The sequence below is a fragment of the Lagenorhynchus albirostris genome, chromosome 16 (assembly GCF_949774975.1).
Source record: "Lagenorhynchus albirostris chromosome 16, mLagAlb1.1, whole genome shotgun sequence".
Lineage (NCBI taxonomy): Eukaryota > Metazoa > Chordata > Mammalia > Artiodactyla > Delphinidae > Lagenorhynchus > Lagenorhynchus albirostris.
Window position 1 is genome coordinate 49912166 of NC_083110.1, and position 15303 is coordinate 49927468.

Genomic DNA, 15303 nt, shown 5'->3' on the forward strand with positions numbered 1-15303 from the left:
TACAGTCTTCCTAGTTTTATACTAAGTGCTATTACTTACCTTTCCAACCAGTTTCTTAGAGTCAATTATCAAAGTGGAATTTCCAAGTCAAGGTTAACATAATTGTTAAATCATTTCTAGAAAAACTGTTATATACCATTTTACATTCCTACCAGTAGTATGTGACAGGACCTGTTTTCCTTGTCAGCCCCAGGTATTATGATTCTTAATCATTTCCTTGGGTGAATGTGTGTCTATGTGCGTGTATGTAAATTACAGAAGTAATAGACTCTTTTTAAAATGCAAATTATAGAAATATTGACAGTGTAACTCCCCATTTGCTCTTTGCCCACTAATGGATGAAAAAAAAAAAGCCCAGTATTTCATTATTTTAATTTGCATTTCTTAGATTTATGTTGCAGTACTTTTTCCATTTTGTTCTTTGCCTATGATTTTGTTTAATGCTGTTATTGCCTGACAGATATTTTTCCAAATTAGTTTTGTTTCTGCCTTTGATATACTGCTTTAAGATGCTTTTCTGCTCCAAGACAAAAAATATTCACCTATATTTTCTTTTAGTATTTTTAAGGTTTAATTTTTTTATACTTAGCATCTTTAATCCATCTGAAGTTTATTTGCTCTGAGAACAAGGTACATGTTTTCTTCCTTTCCTATGAGATTTTAAATGAGCTATAAATCATAGAGTTTCAGACCTGAACATAACTTCAGATGTTTCTAGTCCAACTTCTCTCTTTTTAGAACTGGAAAAATCAGAGGCCCAGAAAGTTCAAGTGACTTGCTCCAATTCAGGTAGCTAGTCGATGGCAGAACCATGGTTAGATATCTAGCTGTTGCTCTCCTCTAATTTTTTTTTTTTTTTTTTTTTTTTGCGGTACGCGGGCCTCTCACTGTTGTGGTCTCTCCCGTTGTGGAGCACAGGCTCCGGACGCGCAGGCTCAGCAGCCATGGCTCACAGGCCCAGCCACTCTGTGGCATGTGAGATCTTCCCGGACCGGGGCACGAACCCGTGTCCCCTGCATCGGCAGGCGGACTCTCGACCACTGCGCCACCAGGGAAGCCCTGCTCTCCTAATTTAATACTTTACCCCCAGTCAACTGACTTGGTTATAGAGCAAGCCATCTTTCATTACATTATGTTCCTTTATATTGCTTAAATCTCATTTTATAATTATTATTCACATCTACATACATTTGACATATGTAATGTTTCAAAAGTTTTTACTGCTTTTCGCCTACTACCATGGAGATTCCCTACATAATTATCACCAAACTATAAAAAGAACTTTACTCTCAGATAAGATGCCTTCCTTAAAACTTGGTCCCACCTTCCAAATGGGAGTTAATCACTCTTTACTTCTCTTTCTTTTTAGAGGGTATCCCATTAGGTAATTCAGAGGCAGACAGACAATTGCTGGAGGCTGCAAAGGCTGGAGATGTAGAAACTGTAAAAGTAAGATATAATCTTATAGTTTTGTTAACTTTGTGTTTTTATTTTGACAGTGTTTAATGAATATACTGTAAGAATGAAAAATCTAGTTATTTATATGTGCATTGTTTTAAAAGGTAAATAATGCTAATCTAGTTCTGCTCTGCAAATGAGGATCATTGGGTAATGAAAGAAACTTTTTAGTTTCACATGCATCTCAATAAATACATCATAGTCACAAATTTAAATTTGACTATTTTAAATTAAATAGTCACAAATTTAAATTTGTGACTGTGTTTATGGGAATGCATTTTGTTTAAAGAACCTATTCATTTGTCCCTTTCAAAGAATAAGGTATATGAAATTATTGTCCATTATTATTTACATATGACACATAAAACAGGAAAGGAAGAAAACTAAATGTATCCCTCTGTCTATATGTTTTTTCTGGTTTCTTCATTTCTTTGCCCTCTCTACCTCTGTGAGGACCCAGTGTTTAAATATAGTAATAATATAGTATCACCACCTTTCAGAGACACTGTCTCCTAATAATCTTCAATTTATCTGGACTGAAATATTTTTTTTCTTTCTCAGAAGAGCCAACTTGAGCCCGTCTATGGCCCCCATCTCCTATAACAGTCTTCCCTAGAATAACCTTTTCTCAAATTTTGCTTTTACTGTAGAATCACATGTAACGTCTCAATGCCTATACCAGATATTTCTGTTACCTACAGAAACTGTATATCCAGCTAACTAACTCAGAACATTAAAATTTTGAAAGAGCAAGACTGCTTTTCAGGTCAACTAATATAAATTAAAATTAACTCGGCATGTTTCATGATTAAATAATTCCTTTTTCTTTTTTTTAACAATCTTTTATTTTATTTTTTATTTTTGGCTGCATTGGGTCTTCATTGCTGTGCGCAGACTTTCTCTAGTTGCAGCGAGCGGGGGCTACTCTTTGTTGCGGTGCACGGGCTTCTCATTGCGTGTTGGCTTCTCTTGTTGCAGAGCACGGGCTCTAGGCGCTCGGGCTTCAGTAGTTGTGGCACGCAGGCTCAGTAGTTGTGGCTCGCGGGCTCTAGAGCGCAGGCTCGGTAGTTGTGGCACACGGGCTTAGTTGCTCCGCGGCATGTGGGATCTTCCCAGACCAGGGATCGAACCCGTGTCCCCTGCATTGGCAGGCAAATTCTTAATCACTGCACCACCAGGGAAGCCCAGATAATTCTTTAGTAATGCAATAATGTTAATTTTAATTTCCAAAGCTGGGCGGGGGGAGAAGCCCGGTTGTGCCCTCCCTCCCCACCAACACCTCCCCCACAGACTTTCAAAACAGTGCTAGGTCCTATTTGAGGGGGCATTGATAGGTAATAAGAAATTTTATAAAAAGCTAAAATTATTGATTTGATTCATGGCAGAAGTCTCTATTTCAACCAATTTCACTATATTTCTATATGGTGTTGCTAATCCTGAACAGACCCACCCCACAAAGTCAGTTTTACATTTCCTGAGAACAAAATGTGAACGTTGGCCTCATCAGAACTTGAGCTCTGAGGACATTTATTCACTGTCCTTTTAAATAAAGAGATTTCTGGAAGTTGATTTAAAAGTCCATGTGATCTTTTCCTATTGCTTTATGTGTGTAGGTAGTACAGTCATCTCCAAATAATTTAAGGGTTTTTTTTTAATAATTTCATTTTTTGAAAGAAAAATGCTATTATGCAATTTTATTGTTTGACTTGTTTCATAGTTACGTTCTCATGCCCTTAATTAGAAGGTTAACATGATATTGAATGGGGGATTTTGTTTCTCTTACTGACTAATGACTTGTGGAAAAACAAATCACTTGAGTTAAGGGTAGTGAGCTGAGTTTTTTCCTGGAGGAGTGATAAGTTGGGCAGGTGGAGTTAGAGTCAACTAGCTGATTTTTTTGTGTGTGGGGTGGAGGTGGTGATAAAAAATTGTAATGCTCATCTACTTACATATGTTAAAGAGCATAAAACTACATTCAGTCCATCTAATATTAAAGACCAGGCTTTGTTCTCATAGAGATAGAAGAAGCCTAGAGGAAGAAATAAATGAAGAGAGGATGAGATTGGGGGCAGGAATTGGACTTAGAGAATAACAGAATGCCATTGAATTGAGGAAGACCTTTCTCTATCCCTGTGATAGTCATTAGGCTGTCTTCCCTTATCTCTGCTTTTAAAGTCACTTAGAGGAGGGACTTCCTTGCTGGCGCAGTGGTTAAGAATCCACCTGCCAATGCAGGGGACACAAGTTCGAGCCCTGGTCCAGGAAGATCCCACATGCCGCGGAGCAGTGAAGCCTGCGTACCACAACTACTGAAGCCCACGTGCCGAGACCCCATGCTCTGCAGCAAGAGAATCCACCGCAATAAGAAGTCCGTGCACCGCAATGAAGAGTAGCCCCTGCTCACCACAACTAGAGAAGGCCCATGCGCAGCAATAAAAACCCAACACAGCCAAATAAATAAATTTAATTAATTAATTAATTAAAAAATAATAAAGTCACTTAGAGGAAATTTATTTCCAACAACCTTTCTGTTCCTTGTATATCTCTAGACAGGTGGCTTGGTATGAATCACTGGGACATTTACCCAATGAACACTTAATTATGTGCTTGGTTGTGTTTACTGGTGAGCTATCAGGCTACATACTTTTTGGACAGCTTACTATTAGAAAACTTGTCTGAGTGGACAAAATTAAACTTGAGAGCTAGGAAGTTAGAGTGGCCAGTGGTAACTACCAAACCTAGCAGCACTTGACACGTGTTAAAAATACTCATTCCTAGAGCCTGGCTTCAGACCCATGAAACACTGTTTCTCAGTGTTTCTTGGGACATCTTGTTTGGGAAGCACTGAAGAGCTTTGTCAGACCTGTTACTAAACCTGTTGAGATAAATCCACTGATAGCTGGCTCCTTTGGTTTATTAGGCTTAAAGTTATCCCTGCTTTTAGGGTAGGGTAGTTTTAAAAAGGGGGGGAGGGAAGGGTTTTTACTAATATTCTTTACTAAAATACTCTTGACTTTTTTTGAACACCATGATTTATTATCTATGTTGCTTTCCTTCCCCAAATGTTCATACTTTTCATGCAAAATACTGTTGAGTATTTTAAGTGTTACTCTGACAGCCTTTCTCAGCTAGACGTCCTCATCTGAACCAACAAAACACAAAAAAATTCTTTGAGTGACTTTTTTTTAATTCTCCCAAGGATGGTACCTAACCAATATCATTCTATTAGTTAATTCATTCCATATAGTACAGTATAATTCTCTAAGTGTAATTCCTCAACTGCCAGCATCAGCATCACCTGCGAGCTTGTTAGAAATGCAACTTCTCAGGCCCCATCTCAGACATACTGGATTAGGAAATCTGGAGGTTGCACCCACTGCACATGAAAATTTAAGAACTACTGTTCTAGAACAGTACTTCTCAAACGTTAATGTGCTTACAGATCACCTAGAGATCGTGTCAGAGTGCAGATTCTGATTCAGTAGGTGGGAGTCTGAGAATCTGAGTTTTTAACAAGTTCCCAGGTGATGCCATCATGCTTCTATGATCCAGTGTATCTCTACATACATTTTTCACAAAATGAAAGCTATGATTGCTTTCAGGTACTTGCATTACCTTTATGTATATAGCAGTAATGGTAATAATAAAATTTACCTACTAGCTTTAGCAAAGGTAGATGATTTTAGATAAGAGGACCAGAGGGATTCTCAATAAATGACAAGATGAAATAAGAATAAATAGCAAAGAGTTTCTGAAAATACTGATATGATGAAACAAGAAAATAAATCAGACATTTGAAATTTCTACTAAATGAATGAAAACAAGTCAGAATATGTAGCATCATGTGTATGAGAATACTGATAAGATGAGACAAGAAAATAAATCAGACATTTGAAATTTCTACTAAATGAATGAAAAGAAGTCGGAATATGTAACATCATGTGTATACTGTGTTGTGTCCTATAGAAATTGTGTACTGTTCAGAGTGTCAACTGCAGAGACATTGAAGGGCGTCAGTCTACGCCACTCCATTTTGCAGCTGGCTATAATCGGGTGTCTGTGGTGGAATATCTGCTGCAACACGGAGCTGATGTGCACGCTAAAGATAAAGGGCAAGTACCAACAATTGCCATGGCCTCTCTGTTCCTTTATCTGACCTTTTTAGGAAAATCTGAAAACATTTTTATGATAGATGGTAGTTCTTTTATTTTCAGAGAAGTCTGCTTCCTAACTGGCTTAAATAAAGCTTCTTAATTTCAGTTGAGATTTTATGATGAGTAGCATTTATATAAAGACTTAGTTGCATAATGCCGTTTATAATGGCCAAGGAGACTACAAAAATAGTGTGATGCTGATTTTCAATGTGGTAAATTTTTCAGTTTGCATTGAGGATACTTGAATTCTTCCAGTTTATCTTAAAATTATTTTCCTTTAAAAATATGTAATTCTTGGGACAAAGTGAGAGAGTGGCATGGACATATATACACTACCAAATGTAAAACTGATAGCTAGTGGGAAGCAGCCGCATAGCACAGGGAGATCAGCTCCGTGCTTTGTGACCACCTAGAAGGGTGGGATAGGGAGGGTGGGAGGGAAGGAGATGCAAGAGGGAAGAGATATGGGGATATATATATATGTATAACTGATTCACTTCGTTATAAAGCAGAAACTAACACACCATTGTAAAGCAATTATACTCCAATAAAGATGTAAAATAAAAAAGACAAAAAAAAAAAAGACAAGGAAAAAAAAGTATATATATATAATTCTTGGGAATTCCCTGGCAGTTGAGTGGTTAGGACTCAGTGCTCTCACTGCCGTGGCCCCAGGTTTGACCCCTGGTCAGGGAACTAAAATCCCATAAGCTGCGCTGCATGGCTATAGAATAGAATAGAATATTCTTAATTCTAGATGTTGCAAAATAGATGTTTGTTGTGTTCTCTGCAATTTTAAATATTTTTAAAATGTCCTCTCTGCCCACCCCCCCGCCCCAAAGTAATTCCATTTCTGCTTTCAATAAATTTAGGTTCTATAAATTTAAATCAGTAAAATTTCTTACGCAGGTCAAGAAATTTATCAGCTGTATGTAATTATTTAAATTAAATATATCTTTGTGTTGTGTTGCTTATTTAACTTTTCAGAGGCCTTGTACCTTTGCACAATGCATGTTCTTATGGACATTATGAAGTTGCAGAACTTCTTGTTAAGCATGGAGCAGTAGTTAATGTAGCAGACTTATGGAAATTTACACCTTTACATGAAGCTGCAGCAAAAGGAAAATATGAAATTTGCAAACTTCTGCTCCAGGTATATTTAAGTACTTATGGACAGGGTATATTATGTAGAATATGTTTATGATATTTCTAATAATTCTAATATAAACTTAAACTAGTTAGGGGGTATGAAGCAAAAATCTAATTCTGTGCCTAGATTTCAGAATAAATGTCATGAACAGTATAAGCCAGGTTTATCTAGTACTAATGAAATTGATAGTACTTGTTTATCTATACTGGTACCAGTGTAGATATTTTACAGTAAAAACAAGAATATAGTTAAATTTATACAAACATTGAAATTGTTTGTGAAAACTAAAAATAGCATATGTGAAAGGTCATTTTTAGTGAAATACTACCTTGTTTTGAATGTAGTTTAAAATTTTGACTATATTATTGCATTGTTAAAGTCCAGTAATATTTAAGTGCCTCTGTATTTTTTATTGTAATTTTTTATTTATTAAATTAAGCATTATTAACAGTCATGTTAACCTTTAAGGTATAGTCTCTGCATAAAATAGTTTTCTTTAGCTCAGTGCTTTGTGACCACCTAGAGGAGTGGGATAGGGAGGGTGGGAGGGAGATGCAAGAGGGAGGAGATATGGGGATATATGTACAGCTGATTTACTTTGTTATAAAGCAGAAACTAACACACCATTGTAAAGCAATTATACTCCAATAAAGATGTTTAAAAAAAAAAGTTTTCTTTGGTATCGTTACATTGATTATTTTCTCATTGACCAAGGGCAAACTTAAGGTAATTCCTCCTTTTCTGTTTTTCACATGCCCAGCATGGTGCAGACCCTACAAAGAAAAATAGAGATGGAAATACTCCCTTGGATCTTGTTAAAGATGGAGATACAGATATTCAAGATCTACTTAGGGGAGATGCAGCTTTGTTGGATGCTGCCAAGAAGGGTTGTTTAGCCAGAGTAAAGAAGTTGTCTTCACCAGATAATGTGAATTGCCGTGATACCCAAGGCCGACATTCGACCCCTTTACATTTAGCAGGTAAGTGAATGAAGTGTCACAGATTGAGGCTGGTGACATCTAAGATTGGTTTTACCTGAGTAAAATATTTCCTGTAAGTAAATTTGAAAGATTCAAATCAAGTATCTTCTAATACAGGAATTATACTCTAGTGTATTTGTACAGGGCCATGTTCACTTTAGCGCTAGCATGTTACATTCATTAAGAACAATCGAAAGAGGCTCTGCCAGTCACCATGTGCTTTGGAACCTTTATTCCAGGTCATCATATTGTTTGAATCATCTTTGGTGAGTGTGTTTTGGCTACAGAAACTTTAAAAGTAGGCCTGCTGAGCTGGCCGTCCTCATGGAACGCTAAATCTTTCCATTCGTCTGATGATAGCTGTTAAGCATAAGCAGGAAAAAATCTTTAAAGACTTCCAGAAGTTACATAAACTTCTTGTTACTTGTCATATTAGTTTGTAAGGCCTGCCTTAACAAATTACCACAGACTAGGTGGCTTAAACAACAGAAATGTTTTTTTTCAGTTCTGGAAATGTTGGCAGGATTGGTTTCTTCTGAGGCCTTGCTCCTTGGCTTGCAGATGGCCACCTTCTCTCTGGGGCTTCACATGGCCTTTTCTCTGTGTATGTGCATCACTGGTGTCTCTATGTCCTAATCTCCTCCTCTTAAAAGGACAACAGTCGCATTAAATTAGGGTTGGCCCTAACAGCCTTGTTTTAACTTAATTATCTCTTAAAAGGCCTTATCTCCAAATACAGTCACATTCTACAGTACTAGTGGTTAGGGCTTCAACACAGGATATTTGGGGAATACAGTTGAGTACAAAACATTTGTTCGAAGTTTTCACTCATAAAATTGGCGCTGTGTATCTTTGTCTTCACTGCATGTAATGCAGCATTGTGATTTCAGCACAGCTTTTTGAGCTGCATTGAAGATGCTAGGGGCACTTCCCTGGTGGTCCAGTGGTTAAGACTCCATGCTTCCACTGCAGGAGGCACGGGTTCAATCCCTGGTCAGGAAAGTAAGACCCTGCATGCCACTTGGCCAAAAAAAAATTTTTAAATAAAAACAATAGGGCTTCCCTGGTGGCGCAGTGGTTGAGAGTCCGCCTGCCGATGCAGGGGACACGGGTTCGTGCCCTGGTCAGGGAATATCCCACATGCCGCGGAGCAGCTGGGCCTGTGAGCCATGGCCGCTGAGCCTGCGCATCCGGAGCCTGTGCTCCACAACGGGAGAGGCCACAAGAGTGAGAGGCCCGTGTACCGCAAAAATAAATATAAAAATAAAAAATAAATAAAAACAGTAGTTACAAATGCATATTCCTTTAAAAAAAAAAGATGCTAGGGAATGGGCCATTAAAATCACTGAGCTACAACTAATACTTTAGTGGAGTTGCATCACAGGCACATTTGACTCATACAAGTTTTATCTAAATACACGTGGTTTGAAAAGAGAAAAAGAATGTAGGTGTTTCTGCCACTTTGTGTAATGTAGGAGGTGTAAGTTTACTCTTCTCTCAGTTCCTTTCAGTCTCACAGTGTGAGCAACTATGTTCCTAGGTTTTTGTTGTTTTGGGGGGGTTTTTTGTTGTGTTTTTTGGCCACGCCTTGTGCAGCATGTAGGATCTTAGTTCCCCAACCAGGTGTGTTGAACCCGGGCCCCTTGCAACCACTGTACTGCCAGGGAAGTCCCTTAAGAGATAATTTTAGTGTATGTGGTTTTTACCTTTAAATTATGACCCCATGTAAGTTGGAACCCCACTGGCAAAGGAAAAGAATTACTCCATCTATGTGTCTTTTAGAGCATTAAAAGTGCACTAAAAGTGATAAGCCACAAATGCTAACAAAGCGAGGTAAAGCTTTTCTTCTTCCACTGGCAATCAGGAGTTTCTAGTCCATGGAAGACAAAATGTGGCCTGACCTCTGATTTGAATTGTGCTGTGCTGTGCATAATTGCGTATATCAGCTTTGTGTCTTTATGGTAGCTTACCTAGAACATTTAATATTACTATTTAAGTCTGTGTTCTTTGTAAGTGGCAAATACATTGTATACACAAAATGTTTCTTACTTAGGCGGTATTATACCTTGAGATCTGGAAGGACTTTTGGATTTGGTGTAGTATTTAGCTTATGGTAGTTTTGTAGTTTCGTTTTTCTTCACTTGATCTTACTAAATTTTGTTTGTTTGTTTTGCTTTAGCTCTTTCAGCAAAAGGCTGAAAACTACAGTAAAAATGAATGAGTTAAATACTTTGAACTATTTTAAAGTTTCAAGTGATACCTGATTTTATGCTGACAAAATTAAGTTCCAGATTTGCTTTCAAACTATTGATTATGTGTCAAATAAAATATACATACTTTACCGTGAGCATGCATTTACTAAGATAGCTGACAGTTCCCAAAATGACAGCTGGGAGGTTACGGTACATTTATAAAATACTAAGTTTTATTACTTCATGGCTTTAGCAGCAATGGATTCTGCTGCTTGTAGAAATATGCACCCTTACGTTCTCTCTAGCAAAAAGCATGTCCTTGTGGCCTTATGGGGAAATGGGGCCCTGAGACCCACACTGGTGTGTTGTCTTCTGCTCTGCTAGCCACTTGTGTTCCTAACTTGGCTTTTATATGATTGGATGTCTTTTGCTTGCAGCCTTGAGACCATGTACCTGAGTTCAGGAAGTTGTGTATACAACAACTATGAAGGCAGGGACTTTGGTAAGAAGGTTTTAAAAGGAAAGATTTAAGTATAACAGTCAATAGAACTTTAGAGTCTCCAAAACAAATGGGTATCATTACTGAAAGCTTCCAACTTGAGGCCGGTGGGCAGTTTTTTTCTCATAAGATAAATCTTTAATAGACTCCATTGGAGAATTTCAGATTTCTATAAAAATCTCTTATTTTAAAAATCCTATCCTTTGTATATATACATATATGTAGCTGTTTTTTATATTAACAAGTAATTTTACTTTTTTTCTAAATTAGCTGGTTATAATAACTTAGAAGTTGCAGAGTATCTGCTACAACATGGAGCTGATGTGAATGCTCAAGACAAAGGAGGACTTATTCCTTTACACAATGCAGCATCTTATGGGGTAAGTTCTTTCATGTTACCTTTAAAAATGTCTGAAATTTTTAAAGTGAAAATCAGTATTACAATTCAAAAGGAATTCATTTTACAGAGAAGTAAATATGAGAACTAAAGAGGTTAAATAACTTCCAGGTTTCAATTCCGAATCTGCTGTAGCTTGCCATGTGACGTGCAGCACGTTTTGTCTTCTGTTGTATTGCCTTCCTTAGCACATGCATCTTATTTTCAGTGAGATGGTGGTGATTTTGTTTATTTCTTGGTGCCCAGAAACTTCATTGGGATTCATACGAATCTGTAGAGATGAGATGCGTTGTTCCTGACTTATAATAGCCTTGAATGTTAACAATCAGTATTGACCATCTTCAGTGGATTAATTAAGGAAAGCTGCTGGTTTATAAATTGATGTTTAGCAGTTATAACACTTAAATAAATTAGAAACTGTTAAAGTCCTATTAATTTAGTTCCTGTGTAGAATTCTTAATGATTTTCTAGATATTTTCTCAAGTTAGGTAAATGTCTACTACTGTAATTTTTAATCAGCTACCCATAAATTATGATGATGGGGGGAAAACACAGTTTTTCATTCTAGAGTAAGTTTGAAACTGGAAAAATAGGTATATAGCTGGTTTCTTTTTAAGAACTAAAGTACAATAAAATAATATTTCCGACTGTAACAGGAGTATTTTCTTTTACAGCATGTAGATGTAGCAGCTTTACTAATAAAGTATAATGCGTGTGTCAATGCTACGGACAAATGGGCTTTCACACCTTTGCACGAAGCAGCCCAAAAGGGACGAACACAGCTTTGTGCTTTATTGTTGGCCCATGGAGCTGATCCAACTCTTAAAAATCAGGAAGGACAAACACCTTTAGATTTAGTTTCAGTAAGTGATGGGCTCTTTGAAAAATCTCAGTGCTTTCCTGACTTTTTAAAATTCACTTGGTATATATAAAATGTCTTTATGGTGAATGTGGCAAAATCTGGCTTTTAGCCCAATTTAAATTTTAGACCTCTTTGGTATTAAAACATAATGAGTAAATAATAGAATTATCAGTTACTGTAAGCTGAGTACTTTTAGAAATGGGAAAAAGAAGTATAAGGTATAGCTGCTTACATTAGTTAGGAAACAAGCAGGCAAGGCCCTCAGTGGATGCTGTTACAGTGCATAGGGCACAAGATGCTACAGGCCCATGGGTCTTTATGAACTTCCCCAGCTGGGAACATCGCCTTCAGGGTGCAGCCGCAAAGCCTGCCTTTATATAGATTTTCTTCCCTCCCAGCACTGCCTCATCGCAAAGATTTTATTGCTTACCCCACCAAAACTGTTCATGAAACAAGTTTGTTCCTCCAGTTCTCCATGGGAAGTCTTTTTTTCTTTCCTCTCCCAAGGAAACTCCTGTAGGTGTCTCCATTGTGGCCTCCAACCTCTGCTTTGGCCACTGTGATGCAAGTGCTTCTCTTGCCTCTGCCACTGAAGACATTGACCCAGAGCAGTGGAGGGAAACGGGGAAGAAATTCTTCTTGAGGTGGAGAGGAAGGAGAGTCTCTTCTGCGCACTGCTTTCTACTGAGATTCCACTGTTGCAAGTTACATTGAGAAGCTGATTTAGTTCAGCTGCATTGGGGGTTGAATTGAATTTTCTCAGCAGGCTGACAACCCAACCATATTTGCAACATTATTTCTTAAGAGAAATATCCTTCCAGTTCCAAACTACCTTAGAAGTGACCTTTTCTAATTCAGTCTGCACATGTTAGTCCACGAAATATAATTAAGTGACGTTGAAACAGGGTGCACTAAACATGCATGGGTTTTAGAGTCAAACAGACCTGCCTTAGAATTCCAGCTCTACCATTTACAGTTGTACAGTGTTGCAAGTTGCCTAACCTCAAAGCCTCAGTTACCTAATCTCCAAATGCAGGTAAAATATATCTGGTTAATATGAGAATTAAATGAGGTGATATATTTAAAGTCCTCGGCGTGGTATCAAGTACATAAAAAGCACCCCAAAAATTGTGCTAATGTTACTTTTAAGTGTTAGATACCAACTATGAGTGTCATGGGAGTCCGCAGATTCAGGGGAAGAAAAGGGTGAGGATTGAAAAGGCAGTATAAATGAAAAGCCATGAAAACAAGTACTGTTTACTTCTTGCTGAATGTTAATTACTTAGTGTCTTAATTGAGCATTGTTAAAGAATAGTTATTTGTTACTTATTAAACAAATTAATATACCAGTAAAGTTGGGATTTTTTTTTCCATTCTAGCAGATTTGATTAAAATGATTATCTTTTTTCCTACCCTTCCAAATGTTCAGTTTTGAGGAACAAATATATTACTGGATATTTAAAAAAAAAAAAAACACACCTCATTCTGTTTGCTAAAGTTCTATGTAGATTGAATTACATCTTCAGAATGCCTTTAAAAGATTTTAAATCTTTTTAAATTTTATATTTCTAAAATTCAGTGCTTTTCAATCATGGTATCTTAGGATTTTTTTCTTGCTTTGCCACATTTAACAGTTTTATTTTGTATGTCTCAGAAGATGTGTTCTGTATTAATGTTTTATGTTCAATAGCTGAATATCACTTATTTAGCTGAATATTACTTATTTGGTTCACTTTGTAAAATAATTTTTATATAATAAGCAATTCTAGTGCAAATCTGCTGGGTTTTTTCATATTTTTTAATGCGTTCTGTTGGGTATAGTATAGAATTTTAAAACTTGCTTATTGCAGATTTCATCTCTCTGACATATACCCTAGGCAGATGATGTCAGTGCTCTCCTGACAGCAGCCATGCCCCCTTCTGCTCTGCCTTCATGTTATAAATCTCAAGTGCTCAATGGCGTGAGAAGCCCAGGAGCCACTGCAGATGCTCTGTCTTCAGGTCCATCCAGCCCATCAAGCCTTTCTGCAGCCAGCAGTCTTGACAACTTATCCGGCAGTTTTTCTGAACTGTCTTCAGTAGTTAGTTCAAGTGGAACAGAGGGTGCTTCCAGTTTGGAGAAAAAGGAAGGTGAGACATTCAGCCAAAATAACTGGTATTGTAGCCACATATTGTCATTTGGATTACTAAAAAGCCATTTTTTTAACCTTAGATACAACTGTTAGTATCAGATTAACATAGCCTAAAAGTTTTAGCCTTTTATTGTTTTCTTTACATTAGTATTAGAATTCCTAATGAAACTTTCTCCCTCTGCGATGAGACTTGATGAGTGTTCTGCTGCTAACCTACTCTTTAGATGTAAACATACTTTTTGAAAGGTATAGAAGTCCTTTTGGTTGAGTACTTATGCCTTTATTTATCTCTTCCAGTGTACTATTACAGAATTATGAAATACTTTTAACCCCACATCAAAATACCTAATTTTGAATATCATTTTTTAAAAAGAAAAGAAATGGAATTCCCTGGCGGTCCAGTGGGTAGGACTCAGTGCTCTCACTGCTGTGGGCCTAGGTTCAGTCCCTGGTTGGGTAACTAAGATCCCACAAGCCATGTGGCACAGCCAAAAAAAAAGAAAAGAAAAAAAGACACATACCTACAGTCTCTTTACCTTTTACCTGTCAAAATTGATCTCACCCTATGCAACACTGGAACTTATTTTCATAAACTTTTTTTGTAAAATAGCTTATTACCTCTTCAAAGATAGGGAGACTTTGCTTTTTTAATTGAGATATAATTGACATATAACATTTTATTAGTTTAAGCTGTATGGAAACATATTTGAAAGATACAATTAAAAATAAAATCTCTTAAAAAGAAAAGATAAAAGATATCTTTGTAACATGAGAGTTCCCCATTGGTTAACTCTTCTCTTCTAATAATGTTGAAATTTTATAGCTTTCTCCTTGCAATTTTTGATGTTAAGTTTAATATTATATCCCAAACGGCTGTTAATATTTTGCTTCATCTTTACATTCTTCATGCATGTAATAATGTCACAAAACTTTGCTGTTATAATGTTGATACACGTTATTCTGATATGAAATTTTGTGTACTGTGGTTTTTTTTATTTTCTAGTTCCAGGAGTAGATTTTAGCATAACTCAGTTTGTAAGGAATCTTGGACTTGAACACCTAATGGATATATTTGAGAGAGAACAGGTAAGTACATGAGTTGTTTTGCTTGGTTTGGTGTTTGGGGGAACCTCAAGGGAAAAATAGAACATACTTGAAATGCCCTGAACCATTCAGCCTGTTGAGGGGTGAAAAGGATGTTTTTTTAAGAGACTGGAAATCAGTCAGTCTTCTAATTTGGCTTGTTCTTGGAATATCCATTTAGTTTATTAGCACATAAAAATTGTTTCTTATGTAGTAGCAGTAAAATAGCTTTCTTGAGTAAGTTTAGCGTATTCATTTCTTAAAAGTAAGTTATCCTTGAGCTCAGTTTGTTCAATTCTGTTGTGTCAGTCACTACCCACTCTAAGCCTGACACTTTGCTAGCCACTATGGGGAGACACATAGACACACAAACTATATATCTGGGCGTTTCTAGAA

General features: G+C 36.9%; 1 protein-coding gene across 3 annotated transcripts in view; it reads left to right on the plus strand.

Annotated features, from left to right (window-relative positions):
* TNKS2 (tankyrase 2) overlaps positions 1 to 15303 on the plus strand; it is a 67203-nt gene that overhangs the window by 31129 nt on the left and 20771 nt on the right. For all 3 annotated transcript variants that reach the window (XM_060125397.1, XM_060125399.1, XM_060125398.1), the window contains 8 exons: positions 1370 to 1449; positions 5425 to 5570; positions 6600 to 6765; positions 7523 to 7742; positions 10704 to 10813; positions 11505 to 11693; positions 13570 to 13822; positions 14828 to 14910. In XM_060125397.1, coding sequence (XP_059981380.1) covers positions 1370 to 1449; positions 5425 to 5570; positions 6600 to 6765; positions 7523 to 7742; positions 10704 to 10813; positions 11505 to 11693; positions 13570 to 13822; positions 14828 to 14910 — 1247 coding nt within the window. The remainder of the gene's footprint in view (positions 1 to 1369; positions 1450 to 5424; positions 5571 to 6599; positions 6766 to 7522; positions 7743 to 10703; positions 10814 to 11504; positions 11694 to 13569; positions 13823 to 14827; positions 14911 to 15303) is intronic.